The sequence below is a fragment of the Ochotona princeps genome, chromosome 8 (assembly GCF_030435755.1).
Source record: "Ochotona princeps isolate mOchPri1 chromosome 8, mOchPri1.hap1, whole genome shotgun sequence".
Lineage (NCBI taxonomy): Eukaryota > Metazoa > Chordata > Mammalia > Lagomorpha > Ochotonidae > Ochotona > Ochotona princeps.
In genome coordinates this window covers 24,951,233-24,967,719 of record NC_080839.1, presented here as the reverse complement: position 1 = coordinate 24,967,719, position 16,487 = coordinate 24,951,233, and the positions used below count along the sequence as shown (strand labels likewise).

The 16,487-nt window shown below is 47.8% G+C and overlaps 1 protein-coding gene across 3 annotated transcripts in view; it reads left to right on the top strand.

Annotated features, from left to right (window-relative positions):
- The window catches only part of SEMA4F (ssemaphorin 4F), a 29,047-nt gene extending 15,341 nt beyond the window's left edge, over nucleotides 1–13,706 (top strand). For all 3 annotated transcript variants that reach the window (XM_004590703.2, XM_004590702.2, XM_058667408.1), the window contains 9 exons: nucleotides 3,705–3,824; nucleotides 3,922–4,073; nucleotides 4,707–4,885; nucleotides 5,074–5,221; nucleotides 5,360–5,582; nucleotides 5,703–5,812; nucleotides 5,922–6,082; nucleotides 12,281–12,339; nucleotides 12,582–13,706. In XM_004590703.2, the coding sequence (XP_004590760.1) occupies nucleotides 3,705–3,824; nucleotides 3,922–4,073; nucleotides 4,707–4,885; nucleotides 5,074–5,221; nucleotides 5,360–5,582; nucleotides 5,703–5,812; nucleotides 5,922–6,082; nucleotides 12,281–12,339; nucleotides 12,582–13,192 (1,763 nt within the window). In that variant the 3' untranslated portion in view covers nucleotides 13,193–13,706. The remainder of the gene's footprint in view (nucleotides 1–3,704; nucleotides 3,825–3,921; nucleotides 4,074–4,706; nucleotides 4,886–5,073; nucleotides 5,222–5,359; nucleotides 5,583–5,702; nucleotides 5,813–5,921; nucleotides 6,083–12,280; nucleotides 12,340–12,581) is intronic.
- Nucleotides 13,707–16,487: the final 2,781 nt, after the last annotated feature.

Here is a 16,487-nt window from a genome sequence, read left to right as displayed (position 1 = left end):
TTTTAAATTTTGTAACCAGCTTGTTCGCTGTGAGCATCATTCTTTTTTGTGCTTCACATTCTTCCAATGGCAGGTGTATATTTTTTAAAAGATTTATATTATGGGGGAGGGGCGGGGGGATTCCCAGAGCCTATGAAACTGTCACATAATGCTAAATATTAATAAAAATATATATAAAAAAGAATGCATACAATATAAAAAGGAAAAAAAATAGACAGCATACAAAAAAAGAAATTGTGTCATATAATACAATGTAATTAATGAATAAATGAATATATATATATAAAAAATAGATGGCAAATCAAAAATCAATACTAAACAGTATGAAGCATGTATTCATCTTTGTAAACAACTTGAATAATAAAAGATTTTCAAATAGAAAAAAAAAGATTTATATTATTTATTTTTATTAGAAAGTCAGATATGCAGAGAGGAGGAGTCCATTGATTCACTTCCCAAGCAGCTGCAACAGCTGGTGCTGTGTCCATCCAAAGCCAGGAGCTAGAGGACTCTTCTGAGTCTCTCACGCAGGTGCAGGGTCCCAAGGCTTTGGGCTGTCCTCGACTGCTTTCCCAGGCCACAAGCAGGGAGCTGGATGGGAAGGGGGGCTGCCAGGGTATGAACCTGTGTCCATATGGGATCCCAGCACATGCAAAGCGAGGACTTTACCACACCAGGCTCGACAGGTGTACATTTTAATGTTTACTAACTTGATCAATTCAACCATCATTTGCCAAACCATTGCACATTCTGTGCTTTATTGCATGAACAGTGTGACAATATTTGAAGTTGAGAGTGACCTGGAGAATCTAGGTTATATGATTATTCTGTGTCTTCCCGGCCATACAACCACAATGGCTGCCATTTTAGAGAAAGAGAGAGAGAGAGAAAGAAAAAAAAAAGAGAGAGAAAGAGAAAGTCTCTTGATACTCCCAGGGCACCTGAAGCTGTAGTACATCCCCCTAAAGTGTCTGACTCCTCACGCTGTCACTTTATGCCAGCAACCCCCTCCACCACTCTGCCTTCAATCAGTGTGCTCTCTAGCATTTCTAGGTTCCAGTGTTGTTGCCTCCCTCACTGATCCGTTAGAAACTTTGTGAGCTTTTACATCTGTCCAGCACTAGGTTCTAACATGTCCTGCTGTTCTTAAGGTGCCTATGACACAGCTTCTACCAGGAGTCAAGTCTTAGTGAAAAATTCCAATCCGATTCTGGCTTCTGTATCAACTTTCCTCCCTTTTGAAGGACAGAGGATTGGCTCATTGATTATTCCATATGCTGCCAGACTGTTGACTGATCCTTGGGCTTTCTCTCCTGAAATTTCTTGGAAGGGAATGAGATGTCACTTTATAACAACCCCTCTCCCCTTGTCCTAGTCAGGTAGTAAATCAAGCACATGGACAATGGAGGTTTCCTAAGAAGTTGACTGTAAGTGTGTTAAATGCTAATCATGGAGCCAGGCTCCAGTTAGGCTTCTGCGTTGCTTATCTTGGTTAACTTGTGCTACTCTGCAAGGAAGGTGACATTATCCCCACTCTACAGTTAAGGAACTTGGAAGTATAGGAAGGTTACTTTGTTCAAGATTATAGTCAGGGTTTAAAACCCACATCTTCCTGGCTCTAGAATTATTGGGTCTTTTTCTCAAATGATGGTCTCCCATCCACACTGCCCTGGGCTTCTACCTCTCCACTGCTGCCCTGGGCGGCCTGCTGGTCTTTGCTTCTGCACGAAGTGTGTTGTCAATGCTGGCTATCTTCCCAGTGCCTGTGACAGGCAGCTTCTTTGGGACATCTGGATACAGGGCAACTGATCTTCCTCCAGGAGGTCTCTCTCCCCTGCTTATCCTCATATATATGAGTCCCCTGCTCCAGCTGTTTTTGGTACACTGGTTGCTGGAAGCCAACCTTTTAGGCACTCCTAGTCTCTGCAGTTAGAGCCTTTCCGTGGCCCTTGTAGCTCCTCCCGTTAAAGGCTGGTGCTCAGCAGGGCTCCCTTCTCACATTAATTTCCCCCTCTCCTCCATGTTCATGTGGTGACTTAGGCATGTATGTGTTGATGTCCAGGTTGCTGACGCTGACCTTTCCCTTTAAGTGTCTTCCAGCGTCTCTGAGCAGTGTCCCAAAAGCGCTTCAATCTGAGCCTAGCTCACTTCTCCAAGTTCCTCCTTAATGGGCCTTCTGCTCTCATTTCCTGGCTTGGCTCATGATATGAGCTACTATCATCAATCTTCTCAGTTAGAAACCTTAAGAGACATTCTTTTATTTTATCCTCTCACATCTCACATTCGATTGATTTTCAAATCGTGGTAATGGACTCTGCCTCAGAAATATCTCCCAGTTCCAGCACTCATTTTCTCTGCCCTTGCCTTGGTACATGCCTTGCATTCTTGGCCTGCACTGGGTGGATGACCTTTGAATTAGAGTTATCTTCTGAGAAACACGAAATTGAATACCTCCGCAGACTTGCCCACATTCCTAGCATGGCAGAATGCTCTCTCATAAGCAGGTGTCTGGAGCCGTGTGCCCAGCTCCATCTCTGCTCTCCTTGTACCCTGGGCAGCCCTCCCTCCTATCCAGAGCTTCAGGTGCCAGGTCCCCTGTGCCTGAGCATGGCTGCCCACTTCATCTCTTGCTTGTTTTCCTCCCTGAAGTCTTCCTGTTTGGACGATCTCTCATTTTTCAGACCCAGTTTGGGTGTCGCCTCAGAGATGCTTTCCTCCTCCCCCAGTAGAAGTGACTTGGTCTTTTCCTGTGGCACCTCCACCACATCTATTAGCATCCAGGCCTCCAGTATCTGATCACAGCCTTGTCTTCCTGCCTCCAGGGGCAGTTCTTTGGGGACATGGATGTGCTTAGCACCCCCAGCATGGTGCTGCATGTATAGCAGGTGGTGAAAGCATGTTCCTATCTCCCCAGAGTGGCTGTGATAGTCAAGTCTCCTAGAATGTGTTTCTGACCTTCTACTGCTCCATTCTGTTTGCTTCCTGCTTATGTTTAAACCCTTGGCAGTGTCACTCGGAGTGGCTCAGGTTCCTTCACTTTTAGCCCACAGCATGCCAACTCCAATTCCTACTGCCCCATAGAACCCTTGCCCTCCCTCTGCACCAGGAGAAAGGACCCAATTCCTCCTGGCTTTTCTGCAGTCTGTGAAACCATTTGTCCCTAAGTCATCTGCAACAGAGTAATTCCAGTTGCTTGTCTGCTATCTTCCTTCTCTACCAAAAGAGAGTTGCTAAGTCCAGGGTGTAATTCTAACCTTGTGGCCAGACCAATGCACACCCACTAGTGTTGCTAAAGACCCTAGTTGGTACAGATGTTTATTGCAGTGGAAGGCTTCAGTAAGGGAGGGAGATGTTGCAAAGCGAACGGCCCTGTGCGAGAGCCACTATACAATTAGCGAATGTCAGGGACCTTGAAACCACAAGCAACCCCAGACCCAAGAGACTGATTTCCAGGCGGCAGGCCTTTCTTCTGCCATATAAGTGGGGATATTCAGGCACTGTATTTCCCTTGATCCTGCCTGGATCAGTTTTTGTTGGGTGGTCGTTGTGAGGAGGGTGCTGTGGCGGGTTTGGCAGCCCCTGGCCCTGAGCGGGTGCCCCCTCCCTAAGAGTTGCTGCTCCCTGGATCCCTCTACTCTGCCTGTGACCACTTGCCTTCCTTCTACAAATCTCTGACAGCCCACCTTCTTCCTGTCACCCTGCAGGGGGCGTCCTCTATGCCGCCACTGTGAAAAACTACTTGGGGACCGAGCCGATTATCTCCCGGGCCGTGGGGCGCTCTGAGGATTGGATTCGCACAGAGACCTTGCCGTCCTGGCTGAACGGTGGGGACGGGGAAGAGACCCTCTGGGGGAACAGATGGGGTGGAGGCTGGGTGGCCCCACGCCAGGCCTGGGGATCTGAGGTCAAGGATCTCCCCAGCCCCAGCCTTTGTTGCAGCCATGGCTCTTAGCCCAGCCGAGAGGGGGGATGAAGATGGAGACGACGAGATCTACTTCTTCTTTACGGAGACTTCTCGAGCGTTTGACTCCTACGAGCGCATTAGGGTGCCACGGGTGGCCCGTGTGTGCGCGGTGAGAGCTTCTCCACATCCTTGTTATGTGTCTGTCATTTCCTGCTGTCTGTCCCCTCGTCCTGTTATCTCTTGCTCCGGGCTGTTATCTCTGCATCTTCCCTCTCTCTCCTTTTTTCTGTTCCTTCTCTTCTGGGAGTTTGAGGAGGGGGGACTGGGAGCTCTGGTGTCTGACTCTCCCTCTCCTCTACACCCATTTGCCTTTGTCTCGTGCTGACCAAAGGGATTGTTCGAGTAGAGAGCTTAATGGCAGGAGCTGTTGATGGATAGACCTGGGTTCCAGTCCCTGCCATTCCCTCTGTGAGCCCAGGAAGTTCTTTAGTGTCATAGAAACTCAGGTGTAAAGCATGGGTAACAGTGATGGCTGTGTGTGTGAGTAGTTGTGAGGGGTAACTCATCTAAAATCCCACGTTGTACTGTACTTTATGAATGTACACTTTATTCAGTCACTGTCATTGTTACTGTGGCCGCACGCACTCCTGGATCCCAGTATCTCTCTGTTCCTTTGTGTGCATCCCTGTCTCCTGATCTGACTGTCTGCCCTGACATCAAGCAGGTGGCCTATTTTAGTCTCCATACCCCTTGTCCAATGTTGGGTTTCTAAAAAGAACTCCCCTTGTGCTTGTCACCTCAGGGGGACCTCGGGGGCCGTAAGACCCTCCAGCAGAGGTGGACGACATTTCTGAAGGCTGACCTGCTGTGTCCAGGGCCTGAGCATGGTCGAGCCTCTGATGTCCTTCAGGACATGGCTGTGCTTCGACCTGAACCTGGAGCGGGAACCCCTATCTTTTATGGCATCTTTTCCTCACAGTGGTAAGGGGCCTTGGTGAGGAAGAGGATGGCAGGGCAGGACGTCCGTGGGGTTGGCACAGCCTCATGCTGTCTCCTTCAGGGTTGGGCTCTCCCTGCCTTGTCTGTGTGGTTCCCTGTGTATTTCTGGTGGGTCACCTCATTTGACAAGGGATGAGCTACTGTCCCCCAACTCCTTCCAACTCTTTCAGGGAGGGAGCTGCCATCTCTGCTGTTTGTGCCTTCCTACCACAAGACATTCGGACAGTATTCAGCGGTCCCTTCAGAGAGCTGAAACATGACTGCAACAGGGGACTACCTGTCATGGACAATGATGTGCCTCAGCCTAGACCTGGAGAGGTGAGGGGCCAAGGAAGGCTTTCAGCCCAGACCTGAATGAAAGACCTACCATAAAGATAAGAAAGAACCCCTGCTGAGTTTTACTGACACTTCTGGTTCCCTGGAGTAGTTTGTCACCCAGTCCTGTGCTTCCTCTAGTGCATCACCAACAACATGAAGCTCCAGCAGTTTGGTTCATCTCTCTCGCTGCCTGACCGTGTACTCACCTTCATCCGGGACCACCCACTCATGGACAAGCCAGTGAATCCAGCTGACAGCCACCCCCTTCTGGTCACTACCGAAACAGTCTATCTCAGAGTCGTGGCGCATAGAGTCGTCAGCCTCTCAGGAAAGGAGTATGATGTGCTCTACCTGGGGACAGGTATATTTAATAGTCAAACAAGTTTACCTGTTCAGTGCATACACACTTTCCTCACAGGGAGGGATTCATAATATGTTTAGGCAGCTCCGTCATTGTTCTCACCCCTTGCCTACCTCCTAGAGGATGGACACCTGCACCGAACAGTGCGCATTGGAGCCCAGCTCAGCGTCCTTGAGGATCTGGCCTTATTCCCAGAGCCTCAGCCAGTTGAGAACATGAAATTGTATCATGTGAGTTGTAGATCTGGGTTTCTTCTGGGGTTAAAGCTGAGTCCAGAACCAATTTGTGACCCAAAGAGCCCGGTGAAGTGTTTTAACCTTTCCCACTCCCTTTCTGTAGGGCTGGCTGTTGGTTGGCTCCCGTACCGAGGTGACCCAAGTGAACACAACCAACTGTGGCCGTCTCCAGAGCTGCTCAGAATGCATCCTGGCCCAAGACCCTGTTTGTGCCTGGAGCCTCCAGCTGGATGCATGTGTGGCTCATGCTGGGGAGCACCGAGGGTGAGTGTAGACATACTAGTCTCTTGTCTGTTGCCCTAGGACTCTGCTCCATCCCTCTGTCTATATCTACTTCTCCTTTGGTAATGCTACCTTTTCTCTCTGTTTTTTCTGTGTGTTAGCAACTGCATTGCTTGTGTGTCCATCTGTCAGTTCATAGCAGTGTATCTTTCCAATTGGTGTTGCCTCATAATGTCCTTGCCTCTCAGCTGGACCTGTCCCAACTATGGGACTGACTCCGTGTTGCCTTCTCTAGGGGACACTACTTAGTGTTCAACTTCAGGAGCTGGCAGAAGTATTTCATAATTGTCCAGTCCCTCCTGTCTGGAACTGTTCTTTCCTCTTGCTTCTGTCACTCTACAGTCTTCTATTTCCCATCCTGACTTATTTTCCCATCCAATTTATGAATGCTGTGTTCCTTAGGGTCTAGTCCTAGACCACTCTGTTTTAAAAGATTTATTTTATTTGAAAGGCAGAGTTACGGGGGGGGAGGGGCGGGGAGAGACAGAGAGAGACATCGTCCATCTGCTAGTTCACTCCTCAAATGGCTGCAATGGCTGAAATCAGGAGCCTGGAGCTTCTTGGTTTCTCATGTGGGTGCAGCAGCCCAAGCAGTTTAGGTCATTTTATGCTGCTTTCCCCGGGCTATTAACGGAGAGCTGATCAGAAGAGGAGCAACTGGAACAGGAACTGGCACCCACATGGGATGCTAGCATTGCAGGCAGCGGTTTTACCAGCTAAGCCACAATGTACTGATTCTGGCTCCAAAAGCTGTCTTTCCCTAGCCCTCTCTCCCTTTCATATTTGTTGCTATTACTCTCATCTAAGCCATCATGTTTTTTTTTCTTTTCTTTCTTTTTGTCTTTTAAAGATTTTTAGATGATGTTTACTTAGTTGAGAAGGATGCATACCCATGTGGACCACTGATTAGGGTGGGAACGGTTGAGGATTAGGGGATGAGTCCCTTGTTTCCATTTTTTTTTCTTCTTCCTGTATCTGGGGAAGGGGTGGGAGTAGGGGAAAAGCTGTACCCACCTTCCTAACTGCATTAGTACCCCGGGGGTGGGGAGTGGCTAACTGATGTCATCCCAAGTCCCCAATGTGGGGCATGCTGTGAGGGTTCTGCTCAGGTGGTGTTAGCAGTTCTGAAATGCTGTTGATTTCATTGCTCCGAGGATGAGGAAATACTTCCAAGATTCATTGGCTGACATAGTCCATCTCAGAGTCTCCATTTGCCCAGATACTTGCTGTCAATACTTGGCTGGGAGAGTTGTCCAATTTCTTCTGCCCGCCATCCTCTGCTGTGAAATTAGATGTCTCGTTAGGACCCAGTGGACTGCCATACCCCCATGTGCATATGGGCATGCAATCTACTGCACCATCTTAGTGACTGAGGAGGCCCAGGTCTGACTTATGCACTCCATGGTTAGAGCACAGATCCTGCATTTCTCCCTGTGGTTGGAGTTCTGAATCCAGTAGTTCAGTTTATGCTGAGGTGGTCCCCATAGCAACCATCTAAGGTGACACCAGACCTGACTCTTATGTGTGCTAGCTGGTGTGGGGTCCTGTTCAGTCCATCACGCACAACCTGTGTACACACTGGTGGTGGCAGTTGCTGGGTCAGTTCTGTCTCTAGCCCCATCTCTTACATAAATCAGTGGATGCTGTGACCCAGCCCAACCCTGTCTACCACACACTCAGGCATCACATATACCAGTGGAAACTGCAGCCCAGTTGGGGCAATGCCTAAAACTCCCCACCAGGCCTGCCCCTAGCCCTTGTTCTTATACATGCTGGTATATGCAGGAGACTGGTCCAGTCTATCCCGCGTCCCATTTAGCTTTTGAACACACCAGTGGGCATCGCAGCCTAGCTCAGCCCAACTGACTGTACTATCAGCCTACACTTATGCTGACGGGTGCTACCACCTGTCTAGCCAGGTCCACTCTCAGCCCTGTTTCTCATACTCAGCAACCCATCAGTGAGGTGCCCATAGTTTCCCTAATAGGCTCATTCCCAGCCCCAAATCTTGCACTTTCCAGGTGGTTCTGCAGTCTAGCTTGACAAGATTTGTCTCCATTCCCAGCACTTGCCAGCTGATGCTATGGCAAGGCCCAATTAGCCTGTGCTTACTCTGGCTCATGCATGCATTAGTGGATGCATTCAGTTAGCCCAGCCTGGCTCTCCCATTAAACCAGCTCACATGCAGGCCAACAGGTGTTGTAGCCCTGACTAGCCTGGTCTACCCCCATGGGAACAGTGGCTCAGCAGGGGTATCCCCTGCAGCCTCCCTATCTGGCTTGATGCTCCACCTTGTCCCCCTGCTCCCAGCCAGCCCCAGGTCTTATGAATGCTGGTGGATGCTGCAGCCCAGTCTGGCATTGCCTGTGCCACCTCGGCATTCGCTGACAAGTGCTGTATCCTAGCCCCAACCTAGCCCACTTCCAGTTCCAGCTCTTGTTGATGGGTGCTGTAGCCTAGCTCTGCCCAGTCTGCCCCCATCCCTGGCTTTCATGCAGATTGATAGATTGATAGCCTAGCCCAGCATGGCCCTCACTCCATCCTAGATCCTGCTTATGCCAGTGTGCTAAGGTTTGGCCTGTCCTTGCCTTGTCCTCCCTTCCCCAGAACCAAGCCACACATTTGCTGATGAGTGGAGCTGTCTTACCCAGCCTGACCATCACCAAGGCCTGAATCACATGCTCACCAGTGGGAGCTATAACCCATCAGAATATTTTCCCAAGTTCCCTTACCAGGCCCACTCCCAGACCCAAATCTCACATGTACCACTGGGTGCTAGGCTTTTATCCAGCATAGTCTGCTCCCTTCTCCCTTCCTCTGCACCTCCCCAAACGCTCCTCCCCTCTGCCTGAAATCAAGCACATGGGGAAATCCCCAGGTGGGCTCTGCTAGCCAGGGTATGAGCTCTAGGTTCCCGCATGCTCCCACCAGCGCCATTCCTATCTCCTAGATCTCCTGCAAACCCACACTCCCAGGCCTCTATGAGCCCAGCCATGCTGGTGGCGGAAGCAGCCAGCTGGCTGTGTCAGCAGTGAAAGCAGCCATTACTCTTTCTTAGCTGGACTACTCCAACAGCCGCCTATTTGGGATCTTTTTGTTTCATCCATTTTTCGTTCAGCAGTTAGCTTGAGTGTGTCATATTGAAGCAAATCCCTGACATAATGACCTCAAGTGTTACAAAAAAATCTCTGCCAGGTGAGGACTTTGTTAAAAACATTTTATTGTAAGAGATTTCAGATATATTCCAAAGTAGATGCACTAGCATAATGAATTCCTGTGTATAAATCTGTGGCTGCTGTTATCAGCTCCTGGCCAGTCTTGCTCATCATTTCCAATGATTTGGTAACACATCTTAGAGAGTGTCTCATTTATTCATAAATCCTAATGCAGAAGGGCTCCTTTAAAAAACATATCTCTAACACAGAAGGACTCCTTTAAAAGACATAGCCATACTTGTATTAATCAGTAAAATAGCAAAACTTAATTTCTTGTCTTGTATACAGCCAGTGTTCTAGTTTCTGTGATTGCATAGGCTTAGAAAAGTAAGTCAACAAAGTCAGGATCCGCATAATATCTATCACTTGTAGATGGTTGATATGTTTCTTAGAACCTTTAGTTGAGACCCTCTCAAGGAAGTATTTTTAAATTTTTGAAAATTTATTTGAGAGGGAGGGGAGGAAGAATTGAGAGAAGGAGAGGGAGAGGAAGAAAGAGAGAGAGAGAGAGAGAGCGATTGCTTGACTTCTATCCACTGATTTACTTCCCAGAGGCCTGCAATGAGCAAGGATAGACCAGGGAGCTAAAGCTACGATCTAGGAATACAATCCAGGTCTCTCAGATGGGTGGCAGAAATGCAATTCTGTGAGTCTTCATTACTGCCCGCCAAGGTCTGCGTTGGCAGGAAGCTGGAGTCAGGAGCCAGAGCCAGACTTGGAACCCAGGCACTCCGATATGGGATGCAGGCATCTTAGTCACTGGCTGAGTGCCCGAACCCTTAATGATATATTTGTGATCAATTGTTTCGAAAGTGACTTTAAAAAAATTGACCTTGGTATTTCCTATTTTGAAGCCAAGTTAATTTACAGTAAGTTATTTGTATTACAGAATCCAAAGTATATACAAAATTTTAATAGATTACAGAGCTCCCAAGTTTACAGCTTCTTTAAAAATAAGCACCTATATTTGGAAATAAGACAGATTAATTCACATATGAAACAGTCAAAATGTTTAAAATCACTAACATGATCAGAGTGCTCATAAAATTTAAATTTGCCTTTCTGATAGTCATTTTGGATTCTAAGTGTAAAATCTTATGCTATCTCTTGATTGGACTTGACTTTTTGCTAGTTGGGAGTATAAAGTAAAATTTGGATATCATCCTTGAGCAGCTTTGCATTTTTGGCTAAGGACTCTGACTTGGTCATTTAGTTCTTTTGGGAGGAATTTTTAAACATCTGGGTCACAAGTAGGATTTTTCTTTGTTTTAATATCCATTGACAAGAGTGCACTGGTCTTAGGTAGGTTATGTGCTAGAGCTTCAGAAGTTTAGGCATATGACAGTGTGCAGACCATAGGACAGGGTCTGGAGGTATGTGTGTGTGTCCTGAATTGGTATGTTTATATGTTCTATCTCCCACACATCAGTTCATACAAAGGAGAAAAACAGCACAGACTATGAGGTTCCCAAGGCCAAGGTGCTCTACGGGTTCTTCTCACATTCCTGACTCTCAGATGAACTAATCAGCCTTTTTATGCAGACACTTCTGTCTGTCTGTACCAATCTAGGAGCTCATTTCAGGCAGCTCAGTTCATACTGCAGGAGTTCATTATACATAGTCTGTCTTTGACTGAAGCTTTCGTGTGTTGAGCTCTTGTACCCGGCCTTCATGGGCAGACCTTTGTGGGCTTTACTGGCCTTGCCTCCTCTGGGAGTGGTGCCAGAGTGTTCTGAGGTAAGCATTGCATCTGGCTGGTTTCCATCACACACAGCCCGCCCAATGCCTGGGAGCACCAGCACTGGGCTGTTTGAAACAGACCAATTAGTACATATCTGTTTAAGAGAAATACTCCTTGGCAGAGATGAGAGGCTTTTATGAAATGAAAATCTTTTCATTGATCCTCTTAGAAAACTGATTAGCTTCTGTAGAGAAGTTTATGTTTTCTGTTAAATAACAACTCTAGTTTTAATATTTTTCTCCTAGAGAAATTTCATGGCCATGGACAACCAGGCACATTTCTTGGAATATATCCATGTTTCTTTTTCCTTTTTTTTGGTAAAACTTATTTATTTTTATTGGAAAGACAGATTTACATAGAGAAGGAGAGATAGACAGAAAGATCTTCTGTCCACTCATTCACTTCCCTAGTGGTCGCAGTGGCCAGAGTGGAGCCGATTCTAAGTCAGGAACCAAGAGGTGCTTCCTGGTCTCTTGTGTGGGTGCAGGGTCCTCCACTGATTTCCCAGGCCACAAGCAGGGAGCTGGATGGGAGGTGGAGCAGCTGGGACCTGAACTGGCTCCCATGTGGGATCCTGGCGTGTTCAAAGTTAGGATTTAACCACTGAACCATTGCGTTGGGCCCCGCGTGTGTGTGTGTGTGTGTGTGTGTGTGTGTGTGTGTGTATTTTAATTAATTAATTAATTACTTGTTTTTTTAATTGAAAGGCAGAGTTATAGAGACAGAAGGAGGGACAGAGAGGGAATCTTCCATCTACTGGTTTGCTCCCCAAATGTCCATAACAGCCAAAATTGGGCTGGGAGCTAGGAGTTTCTTCTGGGTCTCCCATGTGAGTGCAAAGGCTCAAGGACTCTGCTGCTTTCCCAGGCCACAAGGGAGCTGGATTGAAAGTGGAGCAGCTGGGACCCATAGGGGATGCTAGCCCCGTAGCCCGATAAACCATGGTGCTGAGCCATCTCCCATCATGTTTATTTAAAGAACACCCACTGAGTGTGTTTCCACCAGACATAGTGCAAATTGAGTCTTCTATGATCTGTGTAGAACTTGATTTGACCAGAGTTGTGAGGAAGAAGTCAGTGATGAGGCAAATGCTGACTGTTCATGCCAGGAGCAATGCATAAGATAATGGGAGATAGAACAAATGCATGGATATTCAGTGAATTCACACTGAGGAAGGGAGAAGGGAATGTTGACACATGATTTACCAAGTATTCTTTTTTACAGGCTGGTCCAAGACATGGAGTCAGCAGATGTAGCTTCTTTGTGTCCCAAAGAACCAGGAGGTTTGTATGGCTTATAGAGTTGTGGGTGTAGTGGATGGAAAGAGCTGGAAAGTTGTTCATTTTGACTCATTTGAAAACTTGGGTCCTCAAGGATATGGCAGCCAATGATTCAGGCCTTACCTTAATGATCCTTTTTTAAACTGTTTCAGTGTCCCCTTCTTGTGTCTAATAACTGTATATTTCTCTCCATCACTTGCCTCCCTAACCTCACCACCTTTTGTGCCTTGGCTGTCTTCCTGCAGAACACCCAGTAGTGTTTGAAGTTCCTGTGGCTACAGCTGCACATGTGATCCTGCCATGTTCCCCCAGCTCAGCATGGGCATCCTGTGTGTGGCACCAGCCCAGTGGAGTGACTGCATTCGCGCCCAGGGGGGATGGGCTAGAGGTAGTGGTGACCCCTGGAGCCATGGGCGCTTATGCCTGTGAGTGTCAGGAGGGTGGGGCAGCTCGTGTAGTAGCAGCTTACAGCTTGGTATGGGGCAACCAGCAGGGCCTTCCAAGCCAGGCCCATACAGTGGGGGCTGGACTGGCTGGCTTCTTCCTGGGAGTTCTTGCAGCATCCCTGACTCTTATCCTGATTGGTCGGCGTCAGCAGCGACGGCGACAGAGAGAACTTCTGGCTAGAGACAAGGTCGGCTTGGATCTAGGGGCTCCACCATCTGGGACCACGAGTTACAGCCAAGACCCTCCTTCTCCTTCTCCTGAAGATGAACGGCTGCCCTTGGCCCTGGCCAAAAGGGGTAGTGGCTTTGGTGGCTTCCCTCCACCTTTCCTGCTTGACCCTTGCCCAAGCCCAGCCCACATTCGGCTAACGGGGGCTCCTCTAGCCACATGTGATGAGACATCTATCTAGAGCTGGGCAGATGACAGTCACTGGCACAGAGCAATCACTGAGGTGTCAACATTGTGGTCTCAGCTTCTTTCAGTATGAGTGATCACTTTGACTTCAGTGTCCACCATTTCCAGACCTGGATAACCTTGGATTCAGGATTTGCTTAGTTCCTGATTCTCCTAGGGGATTAGAACTGCTCTCTCTGCAGGGAATCAGGCCCCTCTCCCCTCATCTCTGAGCCCCTATGATCCTTAAGCCCTGGTCCCTATCTTGGGCCCATTAGTCTTGGGGATGGGGCACAGGACTTAGCTATGACTTCACTTTCTGGCTGGCCCTGGCCAGAAGGAAGAGCCATGGCAGGGTTGGGACTGATGTACACTGCATCCTTGGAGTGCTTCTGCTGATTCTTCTAGTTTCTCTGATTCTCCATGGGGAGTGCATGATCCCCTGTTACCACGTGGAAACTCTGCCCTGAGATCTCCGTCCCGGCTCTCGTTCTTCCATGAAAGAGGGAGTATAAACACATAGGTGTTCACAGGATCCCTGATCATGTGTGCACGATTGGGCCGATGCTGAGGTGTATTCATTGGGGCTGTCAAGGGGAGAGTTTGGAATGGGAGTGTTAGCCACAGAACTTACAGAAAATGGTTTTCCTGTCTCAAAGGAAATGAAACACTGCCCCTCTCCTCGCTGCCCTACAACATTCCCTAAATTTGAGCAAGAAAAATCCAAAAGTGACCTTGTGGGTGGGTAGGACAGTGGTACACATGACCCCATCCTGCTCTTTGTTTTTGCCTTCTGGCTGCCACCACTACCCTGCCACAGCTGCCCTTTTCCTAGCTGGAGTGTCAGTTCAACCCCTTTTCTTTGGCTCCCATTAAGAGTTCACTTTACAACATCCTAAATACTTGGGGATGACAGGAGGGGAACGGCCACAAGAAGTATGAGCAGCATGAGTACAAACTTGCACCAGTGATGTTACTCAGGGTGATACCCTTGCCCTAAACCAGGAGTCCCCCTCCTCAGGCCCTTGGACTCCCTGAAATTGTATGCAAAATGTTTTCTGTATGTGTCTGTCTATATTTTTCTTGGGGGGAGGTTTTATGGTTTTTATCAGAGTCTCAAGGCCTTAACGAAGTTAAAGGACCACTGGCCCAAGGTCATGAGGACTAGACCAGGCTAAGGTGATGCTGCTCTGAGGCAGCCCTTCCTGGCCTCACTCTCCTGGATTTGTGCCTGCTGGATACCCTCTCTCCTCCAGCCCCTGGAAGCTGAATGCTGTGTATATCTGAAGGCACTGTCAGCTCTCAGTAAATGGCAAGACCTCTTCCTGCTTCACAATGCTCACGAGCTCCAGGCTTCTTTTGATCACTTCCTGTCTAGGCCTCTGAATGTGCCTCTCTTATTCCTGATGAGGGACCCCATTAAGTTCCGATGAATGATCCAGACCTTTCCAGTTCAAGTTTTCTGCTTTTCTTTCCTTGGCAGCAGCCTGTGAACTACTCAAGAGTCCCCTTGCATTGGAAATTGTTGGTGGCTTTGCCACTAACAAGTGTGTGATCTTCAGCAAGTGAACTAACCTAGGGGCATTGGCTTTCTCATCTGTAAAGTGGGGATGGTAATACCTACCTCAAGGTTGCTGCAAGGATTAAATGAAAAAAAATGTAAACAATAAAGCACTATCTATATCTTAAGATGTTGTTATAAAAACTGGCTTATTATGCCATAATTATATATAGTCACCATATAACCCCAGCAACTGCAATCACTTTAATCCCCATTCAGTGGAAGGAGGGTCATTGCCTAACAGAGCTTCCATCCTGGATCATTGCTGGTCAGTTCTTAGTTGCCACTGTCTAGGTTTTGGAAGGCTGACTTTTTATTTTTATTTTTATTTTTTAAAAGATTTATTTATTTTTATTGCAAAGTTAGATATACAGAGAGGAGGAGAGGCAGAGAGGAAGATCTTTTGTCTGATGATTCGCTCCCCAAGTGACTGCAACAGCAGGAGTTGAGCCAATCTAAAGCCAGGAGCCTCTTTCGGGTCTCCCACGTGGATGTAGGATCCCAAGGCTTTGAGCCCGTCCTCAAGTTGTTTTCCAGGCCACAAGCAGGGAGTTGGATGGGAAGTGGGGCCACCAGGATTAGATCCCATATGGGATCTCGGCAAGTTCAAGGCAAGGACCTTAGCTGCTAGGCTTTCATGCCTGTCCCTTATTTTTATTTACTTTTAAAAATAATATATTTACTAGAGAAGGAGAGAGAGAGAGTAGGAAACATCAGAAGAAGGGAGGGAAATATCCCATTTGTTGTTTTACTCTCCAAATGCCTGCAATAGTGAGGGCTGGGCTAAAGCTCAGGAGCCAGAACCTCTGTCCATGTCTCCTGCCTGTGTGGCAGGGACCGGCTTACCTGAGCCACCTCTGCTGCCTCTCATGTTAGGCATCTGGAGTCAGGAGCCAAAGTTGGGAATTCAAGCCAGGTATTCTGGATGTGGAATGCTTCTTTGAAATAACTTGGCTACATTCTGACCCATGATACTTTTTCTTAAAGTTTTTTTTTTTATTATTTAAAATATTTATTTTTATTGGAAAGTCAGAGAGAAGGAGAAACAGAATGATCTTCCATCTCCTGGTTCACTCCCTAAAGGGCTGCAGCTGCCAGGGCTGAGCTGATCCAAAGCCAGGAGCCAGGAGCTTCTTCTGCGTCTCCCATGTGGGTTCAGGCTGCCAGGGACCTGCTGGGCTTTTGTATCTACAGCGGCTCACAGCTGATTGGGTTTGTGTGTCCCTCTAGAGTTCCCAGATTGTCTACTTTTTGTTCCTCACTCGCAGGGTCCCCTCTGTCTTTGGCTCATAAATTGTGATTCTTGCCTTGTCACCCGTAACCAGTGGCCTGCTGATTAATTCAGAGCTAGAAGGGATGCTCTCTGTTGGCTCTTTTGATCCAACCAGTTCTAGCCCACGGCTGGTCCTGATCCCCATGGGAAGCATACCTACTGACTTTGCCAGGAGTCCCCTACTCCTTCCCTCTGCTCTGCGTCTACACACACAAGTTGATGGGTGGCACAGGCTGGGCCCTGGCCTTCCTGGCTTCCCTGCACCACCAGAGAGGGGCAAGGCACAGCCTCAGCTGACTCACAGATCTCTTACGGGTGACAGAATAAAATCTCTTTTCATTTGTGGCAGAGGCGAGATTTAGATTTTAAAAATAATTTTTGAAAATTTGGAGGAAGAATGTGCAATAAAAGCAACAAATAAGACATCTTTTAAGTTTTCTGATTCTCCTTGAAAGAGTCAGGCATGGGTCTGTGACA